This window comes from Castanea sativa, chromosome 10, assembly GCF_040712315.1.
Source record: "Castanea sativa cultivar Marrone di Chiusa Pesio chromosome 10, ASM4071231v1".
NCBI lineage: Eukaryota > Viridiplantae > Streptophyta > Magnoliopsida > Fagales > Fagaceae > Castanea > Castanea sativa.
Window position 1 is genome coordinate 32,410,502 of NC_134022.1, and position 19,093 is coordinate 32,429,594.

General features: G+C 32.6%; 1 protein-coding gene across 1 annotated transcript; it reads left to right on the top strand.

Moving 5' to 3' along the window:
- The first annotated feature begins 13,450 nt into the window (after window positions 1-13,450).
- On the top strand, window positions 13,451-15,806 carry LOC142612910 (pentatricopeptide repeat-containing protein At4g18520, chloroplastic-like). Its single transcript, XM_075785084.1, has one exon. The coding sequence runs from the start codon at window positions 13,553-13,555 to the stop codon at window positions 15,437-15,439; it is 1,887 nt and encodes a 628-aa protein (XP_075641199.1). The 5' UTR covers window positions 13,451-13,552; the 3' UTR covers window positions 15,440-15,806.
- Window positions 15,807-19,093: the final 3,287 nt, after the last annotated feature.

The window sequence follows — 19,093 nt, forward strand, 5'->3', positions numbered from 1 at the left end:
CAAATTGCTGAATTTCAAAGAGTAATACTTATTACTAGCAAGGAAAACGATGTTAGAATTTTGCGCTTTATGTCTAACCTGTTGATCAAGAAAAGCCTTATAAAGAAATAGATATCAAAAGTGATAATATAATTGCAATTGATTTTGACTATCATTGCAATAGTACTAATATATTAGAATTGATATTGATGGAAAAAAAAATACAAAAACACTCACATTTGCATTCATCCATATGGTCATCAAACCTATGAGAATTCCCCAGATATTAGCTAGAGATTCTTCTAAAATGCAAGCTGGGTAAGGGAAGGTAGACATACATGGCTACCCCATTGTTACTACATGCTAGAATTGGACTTCGATGTATTAAAATCCCAATAACAGAAAAATTTCTTAATGCTATTTTTTTCTCCCAAATTTATCACTCATCCTTGCTCAATGGTAGTGCCAAGTATTGTAGATGTGGACAAATTTACATAGTTTTTTTCATTTTCATAATAAAACTACATAAAGCATTTATAAATATATATATATATATATATATATATATATATATATATATATATATATATATATATCATAATTGATTTTGAGTTTCTTAACCATCAAACTAATTTTGTAAATAATCGGTTGCAATTATATTTGTATACCAATAATGATCAACAAGATTAATATTAGTCATCTTAATACATAAATAAACATATCTTTATACATTTATTTCTTCTACATTAAAACATTACTTTAGGCTAGTTCCCAGGAGCCTTATTTTTAAGAAGGAAGTTCACAAGAGCCTAGTAGCTCAGTGCCATAACTTTTTGTACGTTTTTAGACCCCTTAAACACAATCAGATTAACCTAGTTATTTAGCCAAGTAATTAACTTAAGTAAATTATGCAGATCTAGGTTACACATATAAATTATATCATACAAAGCAGCGGAAATATAAAGAGCACAAATATATGATGACCTAGGAAAACCAAACCGGTAAAAAATCTAGGGAGGATTTAACCTAGCTATCTTCAAGGTAAAACGGAATCCACTATGAAAGAATTGAAATTTACACAATAGCAACTTAGACCACTAACATTCTATTGCTACCTCGAGTAGGAAACTTACTATCACGACCACATGACAGCTCCGAGTCCACGGACTACTTCTTTCTTGGATTCCCAGCAAGCATAAGCACTCCTGCTTGTATATCTTTAAGCTCTTGAATCTGCAACTGAATTGATCACGAAGCTCTTGATATCAATCTTGATCTTGATAACCCTAAGTGTATGTGACGACAAATACCTCTAGATCTCACAAAAGATTCACACACACAGCATAAAGAGCATCCATAAAACGTGGCAAGGGTTTTCCCTTTTATACCTAGGGCAAAACATAAAACCCTACACGTAAAACGGGCTTGGGCTAAGTTGAAAAATTCAGTAAAAAAAAAATCTACACATGCTTCAAGTGATCGAGTCTAATTTTCGATCGATCGAGCCAGACAGATCTACACAGTAAATCCTGCAGAACACTCGATTCCAACTTTACAACTTAAACATATTTTGAGCAAGTTTAAAACAAGATTAAATGTTTTGATCATGGTTTGCTAACAATACAAATTGAAGTTCTAATACATTTAAACCTAAGGTCTTAGAACCCAACAAACTCCCCTTTTAGCAATCCGTGACAAAACACAAACTTAAACAAAATGCTCAAAGTTACAAAAAAAAAACAGCCCAATACAAAAACATAGCCCAACACAACAAATTCAACCTAACTACTATCCATTAGTTGCAAGTGTAGACAGCAACACGACTGAATCAACCTGTATATTCCTGTAACACTTAACGAACACATAAACGCATGTATGGAAAATATAAGTAAGACAAATATAACTTCTTGATTTCACATAACACACAATAAAGACATATATCATGAATAATCTCATAAATATAAATCAATAAACAATGTGAAACAAGAAACATATATAAACATAGTATCTCCCCCTATCATGGATAATCCATACACAAAACATCATAAGCCAAAAATGTAAATACATAGTGAGACACCTAGATACGATCTACATCTCCACAGCTCCAGAACCTTAAAATATCCAAAATCTCCCCCTAACATCAAAAACCTATATCTACAACATATGTACTCCCCCTTTTTTTGACGAATTGCCAAAGGGCACTCACTCATCATTAAAAGGAGGTGGCGGTCTAATACTCTCCAAATCCGTTCACAAAGCACGAAGCTCATCAAGAATGTCTACCAAAAGTTGACCATAAGCCGCTTGAACGGTCATGATAGTCTCCAACATACAACGAATGTCTGAATTATCCGAAGTAGAAGGAGGAGGAACAGCAGCAGCAACATAATCGACAGACACCTCAGCTAGAAGTATCACCTGTAAAGGAGGGAGGAGGAGGTGCAACACCAGAAGACTCAACTCTAGGACGTTTAGAGCTTGCTCTCATCTGAGAAGCATTTTGCCTAAGAAATGTGACACCTATAGAAGCAACTATATGAACAGGCTTAGACACAGGAAAGTTTTCTAAACTCAAATGCAAAATAATCCAATGAATAAAAACAGGAAAGAAAAGAACATAAGAAACAGAGCTACTCCGATGAACCTCAATCAAAGAACGAATGAAAAGATGAGGAAAACTCATAGGAGCATCGGTAACAAGGGCATACAAAAATGCACATCTCTCGATAGGAATGGTGTGCAAATGAGAGATAGGCCACAAGGAATGACAAGCAATCTGAAAGAAAAGATAATGAATCTTAGTCAACTCAGCAGACGTGATCTGAGGATCAGAATCCCACTGGATAGAAGTACCAGTGATGTATGACATAATGTCATCAAGGGGTAGAGACTCATCATAAGGATAAATAGGATGCTGGACTAGTGGTACCCCAAGAGCAGCAGCCACTACTGAAGGAGTAATGGTGTACTCGTCACCTCGTATCCAACTTCTCACAAGAGTGTTGGAATCATAGGAGTGAACCGAGAGGTTCAAGTAGAACTCTCTGATCAAGGTAGCTGGAGGGGGATGAGAAATATCCAACAAAGGTAACCAACCCCTACGCTCAAATTTTCTCCTAATCTTAAGATCAAGCTCATCTAACACAACCTTTCTCTTTGCCCAAACATTTCTAAAAAGGTTCAAAGTCTCATACGTTTCCTGGTTCTTTTCACTAAGAAACCTATCATTCTCAAAGGAAGCAGCAGAAGAAGAAGAGGCTTTCCTATTTGCTCTAGTCTTCTTAGGCATGGTGCTAAGGATAGGACAAGACACACAGAAGAAACCAAAGGCAAAGAAAACAAAAACCAAGGGCAGACTGCAACTTAGCACAAAACAATATAGAAAAACAACAATCTATATAATGCATGAACAGTACAATTGAATGATGCATGATCTAATGCAATAAGAATAAGTTCAATTTAACTTTAAAATCACAAAATTGGCCTAAGCATAGAGTTTAAATCAAAAATTCCAAAAATTTGAAAAACCACTTGTACAATTTTCAAGAGATTGACCAATTGATCATTAAACAAGATAGATAATACATAATAATAGTCAAATTAATTAATCCAACAAGCCAATTTCATCAATTTAAACCAAATGGAACAAAATCCCCAAATCGGATAACTTCAAGCCCTAGAAAAATCAATTCTTCCCAATTCAACAAATTGATCAAATTAAATCACAAAAATCAATTTAACAACATATCATAACAAAAACCCAATGATCAATTTTGAAAGAAATGATGGAAAACACCAAAACCCCCAAATTTTCATAGGTTCGAAATTCTCCCCAAAATGCATGAAAAAAAATGCATGAAAGATGAAAATAAAAGAAACGGGAGGGGTAGAAAGGTCTTACCGGCCTTAGATGACAAAAACCCTTGAGAAAATTTGAAGGAAAATAACAAAAAATCTTGCTTGAACCCTTAGACCGATCGAAGAGAGTGAGAAAGAGTTTTGAAATTTTGAAAAAGTGAATGAACATGTGAGAAAACTTAGATTTTAAAAAACCTCTCTATGCAACTTTCGATTGATCAAAAATTAGATTTGATCGATCGAAAATGCATTCAATTGATCGAACATCAATCGAGCACCGATCGAAACACACAGAACCAAACCAAAATTTTAACCGCAATTTCAATCGGTCGAGAAATAGGTTTGATAGATTGAAATTCTTGAAAAAACAATTTTTTTGAAAAACAAAGCAATTTTATGTAGAAACTCCTTAAAGCATATTGATTTATGAATAAAATGCATGAGTATGAGATGAAATGCTTTTCAAAAACACATGTTTCGAACCCAATTTTCTCAAAAATTAAGATATACAATCAATTCATCTTAAATTCTCAAACTTCAAATATGTTTTTCATAAAACTCAAGGAATTCTCAAACTTGGATGGCTAAAACAAAATCACACACAACAACATGTACAAAATTTAGCAAGGAGTAACTTATGTAGTGTGTGCAACTAGCAAAAACTTGAGATATATATGAGGTGACATGTGAATAGAAATCAAGTACAATTTCTACAAAATCCATCACATACATTTAAAAGAGACTATCCCTTAAAGAGTTACATCATATTACTCTCACATCTCTTAGAATAAACGCTTGCAATTATGTAAGCTTCTTGATTTGCCTCATTATATACACACCAATTTTATTTAATTAGAAACTTATTAAATATTAGCCGAGATAATGTACACACCAATTTTATTTGATTGATTTAATTATAATCCAATAATGTACATACCAATTTTATCATTTATATCAAGGCTACACCTTATGTTCTTTTTGTGCATGTGCTACACTTTCTCGAGCACAAAATCTTATGATATGCACTAAAGTGTTCATGATTGGCTAGTAAACAGTGGTGAAATGGTTATTTATGCCTTTCTCATTAAGATCAAGTCCGACAATCAAAGACATGTGACTTCAAGATCAAGACAAAGTGATCAAAAACTATAAACATCTTCTCACACAACATGCACTACAAAGCTCAAATTAGTAAAATGCAATAAAATAAGCTAATTCAAGCTAAACAAGGTACATAAACATGTTATGTAAAGATAATTTGGCTAACCTTGATTTCAAATCCAAGAAAAAAAATGCAAAACACATTTTGCTTCCCCTTTTTCTTCCTTTTTTTTTTTTGAATATTTTTGAAAAGAAATAACGAAACAACCTAGAATGAAATGCATGAATGTTATGCAATGCAAATCCTAGAAAGACAAAGAAAAGAAAAAAAAAATTGTCACAAAGAGAAGAGTAATAAAGCATAAGGACCATGTCAAAAAGATTCAATTAAATCGAGCCTTTTGCATCCAAAGCCTTTTAGATGCAACTCTAGCATTGGAGTTATTATTCACATTAGAATTCTGAGCAACTCTAGGATTGAAATAAAGGTTTAAAGCCTTTACCAACTTACCAATAAGTACCATAAGATCTTGTGCTTGAGGCACAGGTACTTTTGGTTTATTTGCTCACTTAGCAGCTTGCAACTTGAAACAGTTTGGCTGTATGTCCCCAGACCTTCCACAAAAATGACAAACTCAAGCAGGTCTATCATGCAACTTGCCCTTAGAAGGATTAGAAGTCTTAGGTTTAGACTCTTGAAGATCAACCCTAATCTTCCTAGGAGGTGTAACTTGCCCTTAGAAGGATTAGAAGTCTTAGGTTTTTGACAACCTCACTCACAGAGGGCTCAAAAGAAGAAACAAAATTATGGAACGTGTTTCAGAAACAGAGATGTTTTCTACAAAACCTAAGCCAGTTTTGCCTAAATGAGACTTTTGAACTCTCAACATATGATCAAGTTTGGAACTAGCAGACCTATTTGTTTGTTCTCTAGCAACAGATAATTCATGTTCCAAATTTTTAATTTTATTAAGCAAAAGCATGTTCTCAGTCTTCACATTGTTCAACAATTCATTAGCATCAAACAGTTTTATAAGCAAATTTTTCTTACCAAGTTCGAGAGATGCAATTTTCTTCAAGCCTAGATCAACACTCATAGCATTCTTTGCAGCAACTTTACAATACTTATTGTAGGTTTCTTGTAAATCTGCATCCTCAGAGAGTTCCCCATCAGAAGGGTTCTCCTCAACAACAACACTTTCATTAACTACAGTAGTAGCAATGAAAGCAATGAAGTTTCCATCCTCATCACTACCAGATTCATTGTCTGAACCTTCATCATCACTATGAGTTACAGCCATAGCCTTACCCTTATACCTCAAGAATGTTGGACATTCACGCTCTGTTTGTTTCAGCATAAATGTTTTCTGAAAAATTGTTCATTTTCCAAAGAGCATTTTCTAGAAAACTGTATCATTTTTCAGTATTTGGTAACGACCTTGAAAATGAGCTTGAGAATGTTTTCTGGCATTTGGTATGCAAATTTTTATTTTTTATATTTCTTGTGTAATTTAAAATATGTGTATTATGTAAACCAACTAATGTAATCAATATTAAAAAAAACCAAAAATGAATTTGGTTTTCATACTAAAATTTTGACAATAGATACAATCAAAATTATTTGTCTAATTTTCATGATTTCTACCACTCATATTGCTCATATATATGGACAGTAACATACATACATATATACATACATACATACATACATACATACATACATACATACATACATACATATATATATATATATCAACCATTTGTCTATATACATAAAATTGACATAGGAATATATCTTTAATAAGTACAAATAACAATAATTTTTAATTGTTTATTCTTTTTGCTTGTACACTAATTGTCTACTATGGTCAACCACAAGTCTTTAATATTACTCGAAATTATGTATTTATATAATGTATCTACATAGTATTTTATCATTGCATATTATCTGCATAATGCATCTACCAACAAATATATTTCCCCTAACAATTATCATTCATTATATAACAATATTATTAATTTACCATAAAGATTATCCTATGTAAAAGCAATTTAGAGCCGACACTATGTTTAAAATTTTTGTCTTTTACTTCATTCATTCTTTCTTCTTCTTTTTTATTTTTTATATTTTTTTAGCACTTTTATGTGCAAAAAAGAACTACCTGGAATCCATCAAACCAAAAATTTCTTAGAGAAAAAAATAAAATCAAGTTTGAAATTCAAAGTAAAGAATTGAGATTTTGGGAGAGGGGAATGAAATAATTACTACTACAAATATGTTCTCCTTTGCAAGTTTGTAAAGAGGAATGAAATAATTACTGAGCAATGAGGAGAAAAAAAATCTAATTAGAGAACTGTGTTATAAAGGAAGATAAACATGGAGAGAGAGAGAGAGATCTATAGAAGAGGGAAGACCAAAGTTAGTGAGAGTGAGGGTGTGAGGAAAGAAAAATAAAAGGGAAGAGAGAAAGAGTAAGAGTAAAAGGGCGTACCATGAGAGATATTGTTTTCCAATTTTTTTTTTTTTTTTAAAAACAACCTATAGAAAATGGGCCTTATTTTTATTAGGATTTTCCATTGACTGAAGATAGTTTTCTATTGACCAGTTTTTTTTTATGCTACCAAACACTAGAAAATAGGGAAAACTATCTTTACAAAAGGTTTTCTAGTGAAACAAACAAAGCGTCAGATTTCACATAACCATACCCTTGATAGCCAAAACATTGTTGACCCATAGAATTATTAGAATATTGACCTACTTTTTTTTTAGGTTTCTCATTATTGTTCACCTTAGTAGGTTTATTCCTCCTAAAATTTCCAGGTTCAACATTGTTTTTACCTCTTGCCCTTCTGTTGTTGTTCCTAAGAAAGTTTCTAAAGTTTTTGGCAAGATAAGCAATTTCTGTAGCAAAGAGCTCATCATCAAATTCACTCACATCAACATCATCAACGGACTTAAGAGCCATTGATTTGGATTTGCTAGTCTTAAGTAGGTCCAACTCATAGGACTGAAGAGATCCTACAAGTTTATCAACAAGGATGGAGTCCAAATCTTTACTTTCAGTGATGACAATTACTTTGGGTCTAAAATTTTCAATTAAAGATCTAAGTATTTTCCTAACAATTTTAGGTTGATCATAGATCTCACCCAAATTATAAGCAGATTTAACAATATATAAGCTTAGCATAGAATTCATCAAACGTTTTATCATCAGACATCTTAATGCTTTCAAATCTAGTTGTTAAATGCTGCAGCTTATTGATCTTAACTGCCTTTGTGCCTTCATGCATAGTTTGAAGTATATTCCATGCAGTGTAAGCAACCTCAACATTAGAGATTCTCTTGAATTTCTCCATAGAAACAGCATTAAAAATATCATTCATAACTTTACTATTAAAAGCGGCTGCTTCTTTCTGAGAAATTTGCCACTCACTCACTGGAGTAGTGGGCTTCTCCCATCCGCTTTCAACGAAGTTCCAGACTCTCTCATCAATAGATTTCAGGAATGTTTTCATCCTTACTTTCCAATAAGCATAATTATTCCCATCAAAATGAGGTGGGATCACAAAAGAGTGACCGTGTTCCATGACAACAGGGGTCAAGGATCAACTCTTAGATCAAATGATCTAAACACAAGAGCTAACCCTCTCTGATACCACTTGTATGTTTTCAGACCCCTTAAACATAACCAGATTAACCTAGTTATTTAGCCAAGTGATTAACTTAGGTAAATTATGTAGATCTAGGTTAACACATATAAATTATATCATACAAAGCAGCGGAAATATAAAGAACACAAAGATATGATGACCTAGGAAAACCAAACCGGTAAAAAACTTAGGGAGGGTTTAACTTAGCTATCCTCAAGGTAAAACTGAATCCACTATGAAAGAATTGAAATTTACACAGTAGCGACTTAGACCACTAACATCCTATTGCTACCTCGAGTAGGAAACTTACTACCACGACCACGTGACAGTTCCGAGTCCACAAACTACTTCTTTCTTGGATTCCCAGCAAGCACAAGCACTCCCGCTTGTATCTTTAAGCTCTTGAATCTGCAACTGAATTGATCACCAAGCTCTTGACATCAATCTAGATCTTGATAACCCTAAGTGTATGTGAGGGCAAACACCTCTAAATCTCACAAAAGATTCACACACACAGCATAAAGAGCATCCATAAAACGTGGCTAGGGTTTTCCCTTTTATACCTAGAGTAAAACATAAAACCCTACACGTAAAACAGGCTTGAGCTGAGTTGAAGAATTTTGCAGAAAAATAATCTACACGAGCTTCGATCGATCGAGTCTAATTTTCGATCGATCGAGCCAGACAAATTTACACAGTAAATCCTGCAGAACACTCGATTCCAACTTTACAACTTAAACATACTTTGAGCAAGTTTAAAACAAAACTAAATGTTTTGATTATGGTTTGCCTACATTACAAATTGAAGTTCTAATACATTTAAACCTAAGGTCTTAGAACCCAACACTTTCTCATTATTAATAAATGAAAACGATATGAATTTTTTGAATAATTACAGGGCTTTGGTCTTGACTACTATTTATAATAAGAAAAGTATAATACTTTATTTCTTAGTTACATTCCAATAATTGATAAAAAAAATTGCATGAAAAACCTAATTTAAATCCTAAAACTAGGTTCAAGGGCTAAGTAATCGGGTGAAAATGTATCAGGCACCCACCTCACCAAACCTATCAATATCATTGAATGTCATTTTTGGGTTAAGTATTTTTAATTATGCTATGTTTATTGTTGGGGAGAAAAACATCTTGGGGAGAGTCTTGAAGTGTTAATCTAACAAATAATGACACCACTTAATCCCAAAAGGCTTAAACCCAATGGGTATGAGCTCAAGTATGTTATATTAACTATTATTTCTTCTCATTAGTATCTAATGTGAGACTTCACTATATAACGAACCACACTAACACAACTCGCATGTGAATATTCTAACAAATCTCCCCTTCATGTATAAGCCTCCTACCAAGTCACTTGTAGCACTTCAGTTAGTCTCCTCCTTGAACAAAAGCCTTTTTCTTGACAACCTAAATGTCATGCATCATTAGCACTAATAGTGTGCCCTTTACTCAACTATGCTTGAGGTGGAAATGAGAGTCTTCTTTGCACAACTATGAGATTCAACAACACACAATCAGCTTGATTCACCACCAATAAAACCCTTACTCAACCATAGGTGAATGAACATGGGGTCTTCCTCGTTCTACCCAGTAGGACCCATTAACAAACAATTGCCCTCAAATTATTGGCCCTGATACCACTTGTTAGGAGAGATAAACACCTTGGAGAGACTCTTTAAGTAATTAATATAACATATAGAGACACCACATAACCAAAAGACTTAAGTCCAATAGATATGAGCTCAACTATTTTCTCATAATAACTGGCCTTTGATTTTTCGTTGGCACGTTTCTCCTTGCCTATAATACGCACATTATTACTCTTTTATGTAACCACTATTTTCCCTGAACTCGTTTATGCATTTTGCTAGCCATTTTTCCATCAATGCCCTGTTATGTAACGTTCTATGAGAGATACCCACACTTGCAGCACCGCTCCTTTCTAGTTGTTTTGGCATGGTGCTACTTTTATTTTTTACCAGTAAAATAGCTCAAAGTCATTCTCCATATTGATATCTTCCACTTTCACGCATGCAATGCTTCTGCTCCGTATCACATCATTCTTTCTTATTGTGTCCTAATCAAATGTATGATTTATCATAAACTAAAATATACATAGAGTTAATTGTTTCAAATAGTCAATTGGGGACACTCCTTGAGTAATCTATATATATAAACTGAAGGGTAGAGTTTAATGTTGTTGCACTCCTATTGAGCCACATCATCAACCTATTTTCAATATTTTCCTTTTTTTTTTTAAAATATTTTTCTCCTTATTAATTTGTCACTTTACAATTACACCTTTTCTAACAATTACTTGCTTTACCACCGCGCATCCTTAGTGCATTGGTCATTCCATAAGTATAAGTGTTTGTGGGGTGTGGAGGATAAGGGCCAAGGTTCAAATCTCGAAGAGGGAGCTTCACACACATATACACTTAGGTTAGGCTAGAGTAGAAATTTTATCTTGTATATAAAAAAAAAACATTTATTTTCTTTTACCTTTTTATTTTCCCACTACTCTATACCTTAACCTTACAATTTCTCCATCCCTTCATCTTCCTTTTATTTTGACTATTCTTCTCCCAAATTTTTTTACTATATAAAATTGTTATTTTCTATTCTATTCAATCCATATCTTGCTCACACAAAAAGATGAATACTCTCTCTCTCTCTCTCTCTCTCTCTCTCTCTCTCTCTATATATATATATATATATATATATATATTATTTTCTTTCTTTTGATGGATGTGTAATTCTTTAGATTAATGAATTTTTATGTTTAACTCTACTTTAGGTTGATATAATTTGTATATATTTTAATTTTTTATCTTTTTAATTTAATTTTATTTGTTTGTTATTTTTTATCCTATGAAATTACAGAATGATTTAATGTTGTTCTATTATATAGCATAACTTGGATAATTTGGTGTTTACAACTATACATTTTCTTTTGAATATTCTTCTACTCATCTTCTTTTATCTAAATTTTGTTATTTGTCTCACATTCTCTTCCAAAAAAAGGTGATTGCTCTCTCTCTCTCTCTCTCTCTCTCTCTCTCTCTCTCTCTCTCTCATTATATCTTTCTTGCAACTCTATTTTAGATTGATGATTTTTTTTTTTTTTGGGTTTCTACTTTTGGATGATACACTTTGGTGATGTGTTTTTTGAGTTATTTATCACATATACTCTCTATCACTCTTATAGAGACACCACTTAACCAAAAAACTCAAGCCTAATGGGTATGAGCTCAACTATTTTCCCATAATAACTGGCCTTTAATTTTTTGTTGGCATGTTTCTCCTTGCCTATAATACCCACATTATTACTCTTATATGTAACCACTATTTTTTATAGGTCTGTGTTCTAAAATAATAAATATTTTCTATAAAAAATAATAAAAAATATTTAATTATGAGCTATAATGTATCCTAATAATTCATTGAGTTTGAGGCATAGATTCATTGTGCTTTTGTTGATAAGTGTGCATAGTTTGATTTTATTTGACGAAGTATTGAATGCACCTTAACTTGTGCCTTTGGGACACTTGTTAACAAGAAGTTGAGAAAAAAGAAAGAGTAGAATTATCTACCTTGGATATTAGGATTCTCTTTATTTGAAATGGATCCATTTTAATATTTAGAATATTAAATATTACAAATTTAGTGGGTTCTAGTTAGCTCAACTGGTAAGGTCTTAGATGGTTGTATAAGAGATTTGCGGTTTAATCCCCACCTACATCAAAAACTGATTGGTGCTTGGTCTGATAATAAAGAGCTATCATCAAGAACAGACGCCATAGGTTGAAACTCTCTAAAAATATTACAAATTTAAAGATATACTAAGTATCATATCATTTAAATTTTAAATAATGTGGTACATTAAACCCAAAAAATTCTCTAAATAAAAAAGAGCTTAAATATAATACATATGATGTTGGTTCCTAATGTTTAGTAACTTTTTTTTTTTTGAGAAACACACACACATATATATAGGAGAAGGGAATGATGTTTAGTAACTTTAGTCCATGATCAATTCTAGTTCTTTAGTTGATACGATTAAACTAAGATCTGACAGACTAAAAGCAACTATTCTTAGTTGTTAAGGACTAGAATTGACCACTTAAGTTGTTTAAGGATTCAAATTGATCATTTAGGGGAAAATTTTATCTCTAAATATTTTCTATATCTTTTTATTAGAAATAAATTTTGAAAATCTAATAATTGGATTATATGATTTTATTATATTATGCCTGTAAAATGTCAAGTATATATATAAAAAAAATTAATAACTATGTCATTAATCAAATATTTATATTTCAAGTTTTTGTGATATAAAATTATGCATAAAAAAGAAGTTAATTGATCGAATACTAAGAGTGGGTTTGGATCTAGCGTTTGCATCCACATCCACGTTTCATTTTTTTTTTTTGCGCAGCTTTTAAGGGAGACAAAGGCTACTGTTTATGTACTGTGCATGAACAGTAGCCGCAAAAGTAAACTTTTTAACTCTTTTTTGTGTATAAGTGGGTCTGTATATTGTTCACGGGACCCACAAACTTCACTTTTCAGCTTTTTTTTTTATTAAAAATAGGTCCCACAGTACTATTTACACATTTAAAAATTATTTTACTACAGTATTTTTAATTTTCAATAATAAGTTCTATCTAAACGGACCATAAATAACATCTAATTTGAAAAAAAAAAAAATTTAACATGCATATTAAAATAATAATAATAATTCATATTAAATTAAAATAAATAAAATATATCCCGGATATGGCTAAAAGTCCAGGTGGCTCTCTTGTGAGCTCTTCTCGAGCGATTAATAAGACCAACAACAACGGCTATTTGGTACTATACATTTACTACTGTGCCAGCTGCCGAACTCAAACTGAATTTTATATTTCATTTCTTCGCGGCAAATCAAAACCAAAATTAGACAAATGCTCTCAGCAACTTTGCTCTTACCACCATTCTTCCTTTCACAACCACCTCCATTTCTCTCTACTCAACAATCCAATTCTAAACCCAAACCCAAATCCAAATCCAAATCCTCAGCACAAACCAAGAACTCAAAGTCAAGGAATATTAATAACTACAACAATATAAATCATGACCATTGTTACAGGACCACCTCCAATTTCCATTGCTGCTTTTGTAGCGAGGACCCAGTTGATATCTCCATCGCCCAACAAAACCCAGATGTCGGAATTTCCGATAATAATCAGTGGCCAAGTCCTGACTTGCTCGCGGTCTGGCTTCGGTCGAGTCGTAGTTTGAAAGAGGCCAGAAGAATTCACGCGTTTGTTTTGAAATGTTTGCGGGATTCGGCTACGTATGTTGGCAATAATTTGATTAGCACTTACTTGGGTTTTGGGAAATTAGCTGAGGCTCGTAAAGTGTTCGATAAAATGCCGAAGAAGAATGTGGTTACTTGGACTGCTATTATTGATGGGTACTTGGAATTTGGTTTGGATGATGAGGCTTTAAGGTTATTTCAGGACTCTATTAAAAATAGGGTTCGGGCAAATGGTAGCATGTTTGTGTGTGTTTTGAATTTGTGTCGTAGGAGATCGGATTTTGAACTTGGGAGTCAGATTCATGCTTGTATTGTGAAAGGTGGTTGGAGGAACTTGATTGTAGATAGCGCTGTTGTTTACTTCTATGCTCAATGTGGGGAGTTACAAAGTGCATTTTGTGTATTTGATCGGATGCCAGAGTGGGATGTGGTTTGTTGGACAACGATGGTCACCGCCTGTTCACAACAAGGGTGTGGACAGGAGGCATTTTCACTGTTCTCACGAATGTTAAGTAAAGGGTTTTCACCTAACGAGTTTACAATATGTAGTGTTCTGAAGGCTTGTGGAGAGGAGAAGGTATTAAAATTTGGGAGACAGTTACACGGTGCCGTAGTGAAGAAAGTATATAGGAAAGATATTTTTGTGGGGACCTCCCTTGTGGATATGTATGTAAAATGTGGGGAGATGACAGATTCTAGAAAAGTCTTTGATCGAATGAGGAAGAGAAACACGGTTACATGGACATCACTTATAGCTGGATATGCTCGGAAAGGGCTTGGTGAGGAGGCCATTAGACTGTTTCAAGTAATGAAGAGACGACATATACATGCTAACAACTTGACAATTGTAAGCATCCTCAGGGCTTGTGGCTTAATTGAGGCTTCACTATTGGGTAGGGAGCTTCATGCACAAATAATCAAGAATTCTATGGAACCCAGTATATACATGGGAAGCACTCTAATATGGTTCTACTGTAAATGTGGAGAGTACCATCATGCCTTCAAGGTCCTCCAACAGATGCCTCTTAGAGATGTTGTATCATGGACTGCAATTATTTCCGGTTGTGCACGTCTTGGGCAGGAGTCTGAAGCTCTTGAGTTATTGAAAGAGATGATGGAGGAAGGTGTAGATCCTAACTCATTTACTTTTTCATCAGCTTTGAAAGCGTGTGCCAATATGGAATCTATCCTTCAGGGGAAGTTGATTCATTCCTATGCAAACAAGACCCCTGCCATGTCTAATGTATTTGTGGGTAGTGCGTTAATATATATGTATTCAAAATGTGGGTATGTATCAGAGGCGTTACAAGTTTTTGACAGCATGCCAGAAAGGAATTTGGTTTCGTGGAAGGCTATGATTGTGGGTTATGCAAAGAATGGGCTCTGCCAAGAGGCTTTGAAGCTCATGTATCGGATGAAAGCAGAAGGTATTGAGGTGGATGATTACATCTCTTCGACAGTTCTCACTGCATGTGGAGATGTTGAGTTTTATATGGAGCCTTCTTCTAAGTATAGCTTGTTGTCTAGTTAATCTTTTTGAACTGTGTACTGTTCATTTCATGTATATATCCAGTAACATAGAGCAGATATTAGCCGACGAGGGGAAACATAAACATTGGATCATTGTATGGCAAACTGTCTTGGAAAGGAGTGATTCCCCCGCTTCCAGTTTGAACTCTGCCCATGTCTCTTATAGGTATGAAGTAGGAGAGGAAGAAAGAAAAATGGTTCAGTATTTCTTTTCCAATTATCTTCATTAATCCAGGTGACCTCCCCTGTGGCGTTCCTCTGGAACAAAGTGTTGTAGACATGTACTGTATACTAGTCTTGTAAATGTACACTTATCTTGATGAGTAAATTTTAAAGGGGTGCAGTATCTAGGAAGGACTTCCAAACTTTACATGCCTTTGCTGAAAATTCTTGGTTTAGAGTTTAGACACAGTGATGAACATGTACGAAAATAAACACTACCAACTGTGCATGTATTAAATTATATAGATCTAACATAACCATAGGAGCATTACAAAAGAGCACAAAAAGGTTACAAGAGTTCTTTATAGTGCTTTGCCATATAATCCACGCAACAATTAGCTTCCCTGAAGCAATGCTCGTTTTCAACCACGTTAAAGCCTTGCAATCATCAACAACACTGCTTAGTGTAATGTTGTTGCCAGAACCATCCTTACGCAAAACCATTACACTTGAATCCAATTCTACAACCTGATCCTTGATCCCCTTATCCTGAATTAGTTTCAACCCATCTTTGACGGCATAACTTTGCTGCCATACTCTGCAGTTTTATTACACACACACACACACACACACACACACACACACACAACAACAAAAAAATAAATAAAAAAAAAAAGAAAAAAAAAAAGAGCACTTCGCTGCCGTCCTGTTAATGAAACCAACAATATTTAAGAACTATTTCACAACTTATTGAAGTGCTAAATTTTGACTTCTGAGCGGTAGGCAATTACTTTCAGTTTCATATGTATCTATTATCACCAATATATTCATTTTTCTTACTTTAACAAAACATTCAAAAAAAGTTAGGACATGCTACAATTTCTAATAAAATATTATGATACTCAGCCAAATAAACAAATAAAATAAAATATTTTCTCCCCTTCTTTCTAAGATATCACTCACTTTGAGAAGCCATGCGAAGCACGTGAGGAAGACTATGCATTTGTTGAAAACGATTTAATAGCAATCTTGAAAATTTTCAATCAACACTATTTCGAAGATAATTTACAATTAACCATCCAAATGGAGGTTCAAAATAACGCTGCATATTGTAAGTGCTTTCATAATTAAGGGTATACGCTACCGTTCTTAAAATCTCGTCGTTGAGTAAAATATTTGAGTTGAAATCTTACTTGTATTAAAAATTAATTAGTATTTTAGTCTGATGATAAAAAACAATTATCATTAAACAAATGTCACATATTAAAATTGCCATAGCCTAAGACCCCCAAATATAAAATAATAATTTATGCTGCACAATACAAGTATTTAAATGCTCTCATAGTTTAAGGTGGATAGTTATCCACTAAATTATTATTTTTATTATTAATTGACGTTAAGATAGGCCTGTAGACATTGCAAGTTAACATTTTTATTTATTTATTTTCAGAATGCTTTGCAATTTGAGTGAAGTTTGTGGTGTGCTTTTATTTTTTGACATTAGGGTAGACATTGCAAGTTAAAATGGTTAACATTATAATTTGAGTGTAGTTTGTAGTGAGATTTTGTGGTAGAATTTAGAACGTAAAATTTTATTCTCTCATCCTTGTGTGTGTGTTTATTTCTTAAAAATAAATAAATAAAGAGTGGTTGCAAAATTTTGTAGTCTATATTATACATTTTTAATATCCCTATAATTTATGGCAAAGGATTATAGTAAAATATTTTACTCTTTCCGTAATACCTTAATAATTAATTACTTTTGCCCCGAAAAAGAAAAGAAAACAGAAAACAGAAAAAAGATAAAATGGTAAAACTGAGGTGTAGTATATATATTATATTTCCCAAAAGTTCTGTATTGAATTTAATCTTCCTTAAAAATGGTAATATTGTTTGTATTTTATTTATCATGGTAAATATGTGTTTGAATTTAATTGAGAAACCTAATATATTACACTTTAGATACTATACTTGCAATTTCTCAAAACTATTACAATATCCCCTTGCACTTTATAGCAGCCCAAAAGACTATTCATTGCCATTACCAAGTGCTCTCTCTTCAATTTCTCTTCATTAATTCTTCCTTACAATGCTCAATTGGTTGATTAGCTTGTTAGTATTTTGAGTGCTAATATGAATTACACTAATAAAAAAATTCTAGCAGTAATCTTATGATATACATACATACATACATATATAGATACACACACACACACACACACACACACATATATATATATATATGATACATGATACATGATACATATATAGTTAAGACTTACTTTGGATTTAATGTTTGTTTTTTTTCTAAACTAGTGCGCCAAGACATGTATATATATGTATGAATGTCATATTTTGATTTTTTTTTTTTTGAATTGCAAATCAATATAATTGTTTTATTTTGGTCCCCCAAGCAAAAATTTCTAGCTACGCTCCTGGGTGGAGATGTGGAGTGAACATGGACAATGTATTTATTATGTTAGAGTAGAAAATGGAACTATGGAAGGAAGTAAAAAGAGAGGAATTATTTATTTCTTTGTGCCGGTCCATCAATTTTAAGCTTCTAAAATGAAAAAGAAATGGCCAAGAGTAACCTAATTAGTTGGTACCTCTAGCTATTTTTAATGCAGATATTTGAAATTTTTAAATATTTTTTTCTTGCTATCAAATTATAAAATAAAAAAAGTAATAAAAATATTGAATTTGACATAAGTGATTTGACAAGCTCATTTATCTATTTATATGTTTTTTTTTTTATGGATAATACTACCATAAAAATATTATAATAGAATTCAAATATGTTCCTATATAAAGTGAGAGAGACATGGACACATGGTAGAGGAGCATCAAGTCTCTAAAACAACTTCTCATAAAATAAAATAAAAAAGTCTCTCAAACAAAAACATTTACAAGCATGACCTGCTAGGCTGGGCTGCTAAATTAAGTTACAACTAGGGAAAGCTTTAACTTCAAATAGATTTGGAGAAAACTTCCTCCAACGTTCCGTTCCATCTCATTATGTGGTAGTCAAAGAGATAATTCACATGTAGTTAGTTACACGTTAAAATTTAGACAAAATTTAACTATAAAATTGGTTGTAACCTTAGACTACAACTTTACGTAATAATTTTTTATTGGATGTGAATTTGGACAGATCCACCGTTGGATTATATTTTATTCTTATATTCTACATACTTGCAAATTTTATAGAAAAAATTAAAGACCAATAACTATGTCATCAATAAATTTTTTAAATTGCAAGTTTTTATAGTTTAATATTATGCATAAAATATAAGCTTATAAATTATATAGTATATAATATCCAATTGATACAAAATTTGACATGTGTATTATGAGCATAAAGAATATGTAATTCAATGGCTAGATTTTCAAAATATATAGTATTATTTATTTTATTGAGTAAGGTTATAGTCTTACACTACTACTAATTTTGTAACTAAACTTTGTACTTAAAACTTATTTAAATAATATA

What these genes read in the sequence shown, in the direction of transcription:
- LOC142612910 (XM_075785084.1), top strand. Translation starts at nt 13,553, where the DNA reads ATGCTCTCAGCAACTTTGCTCTTACCACCATTCTTCCTTTCACAACCA.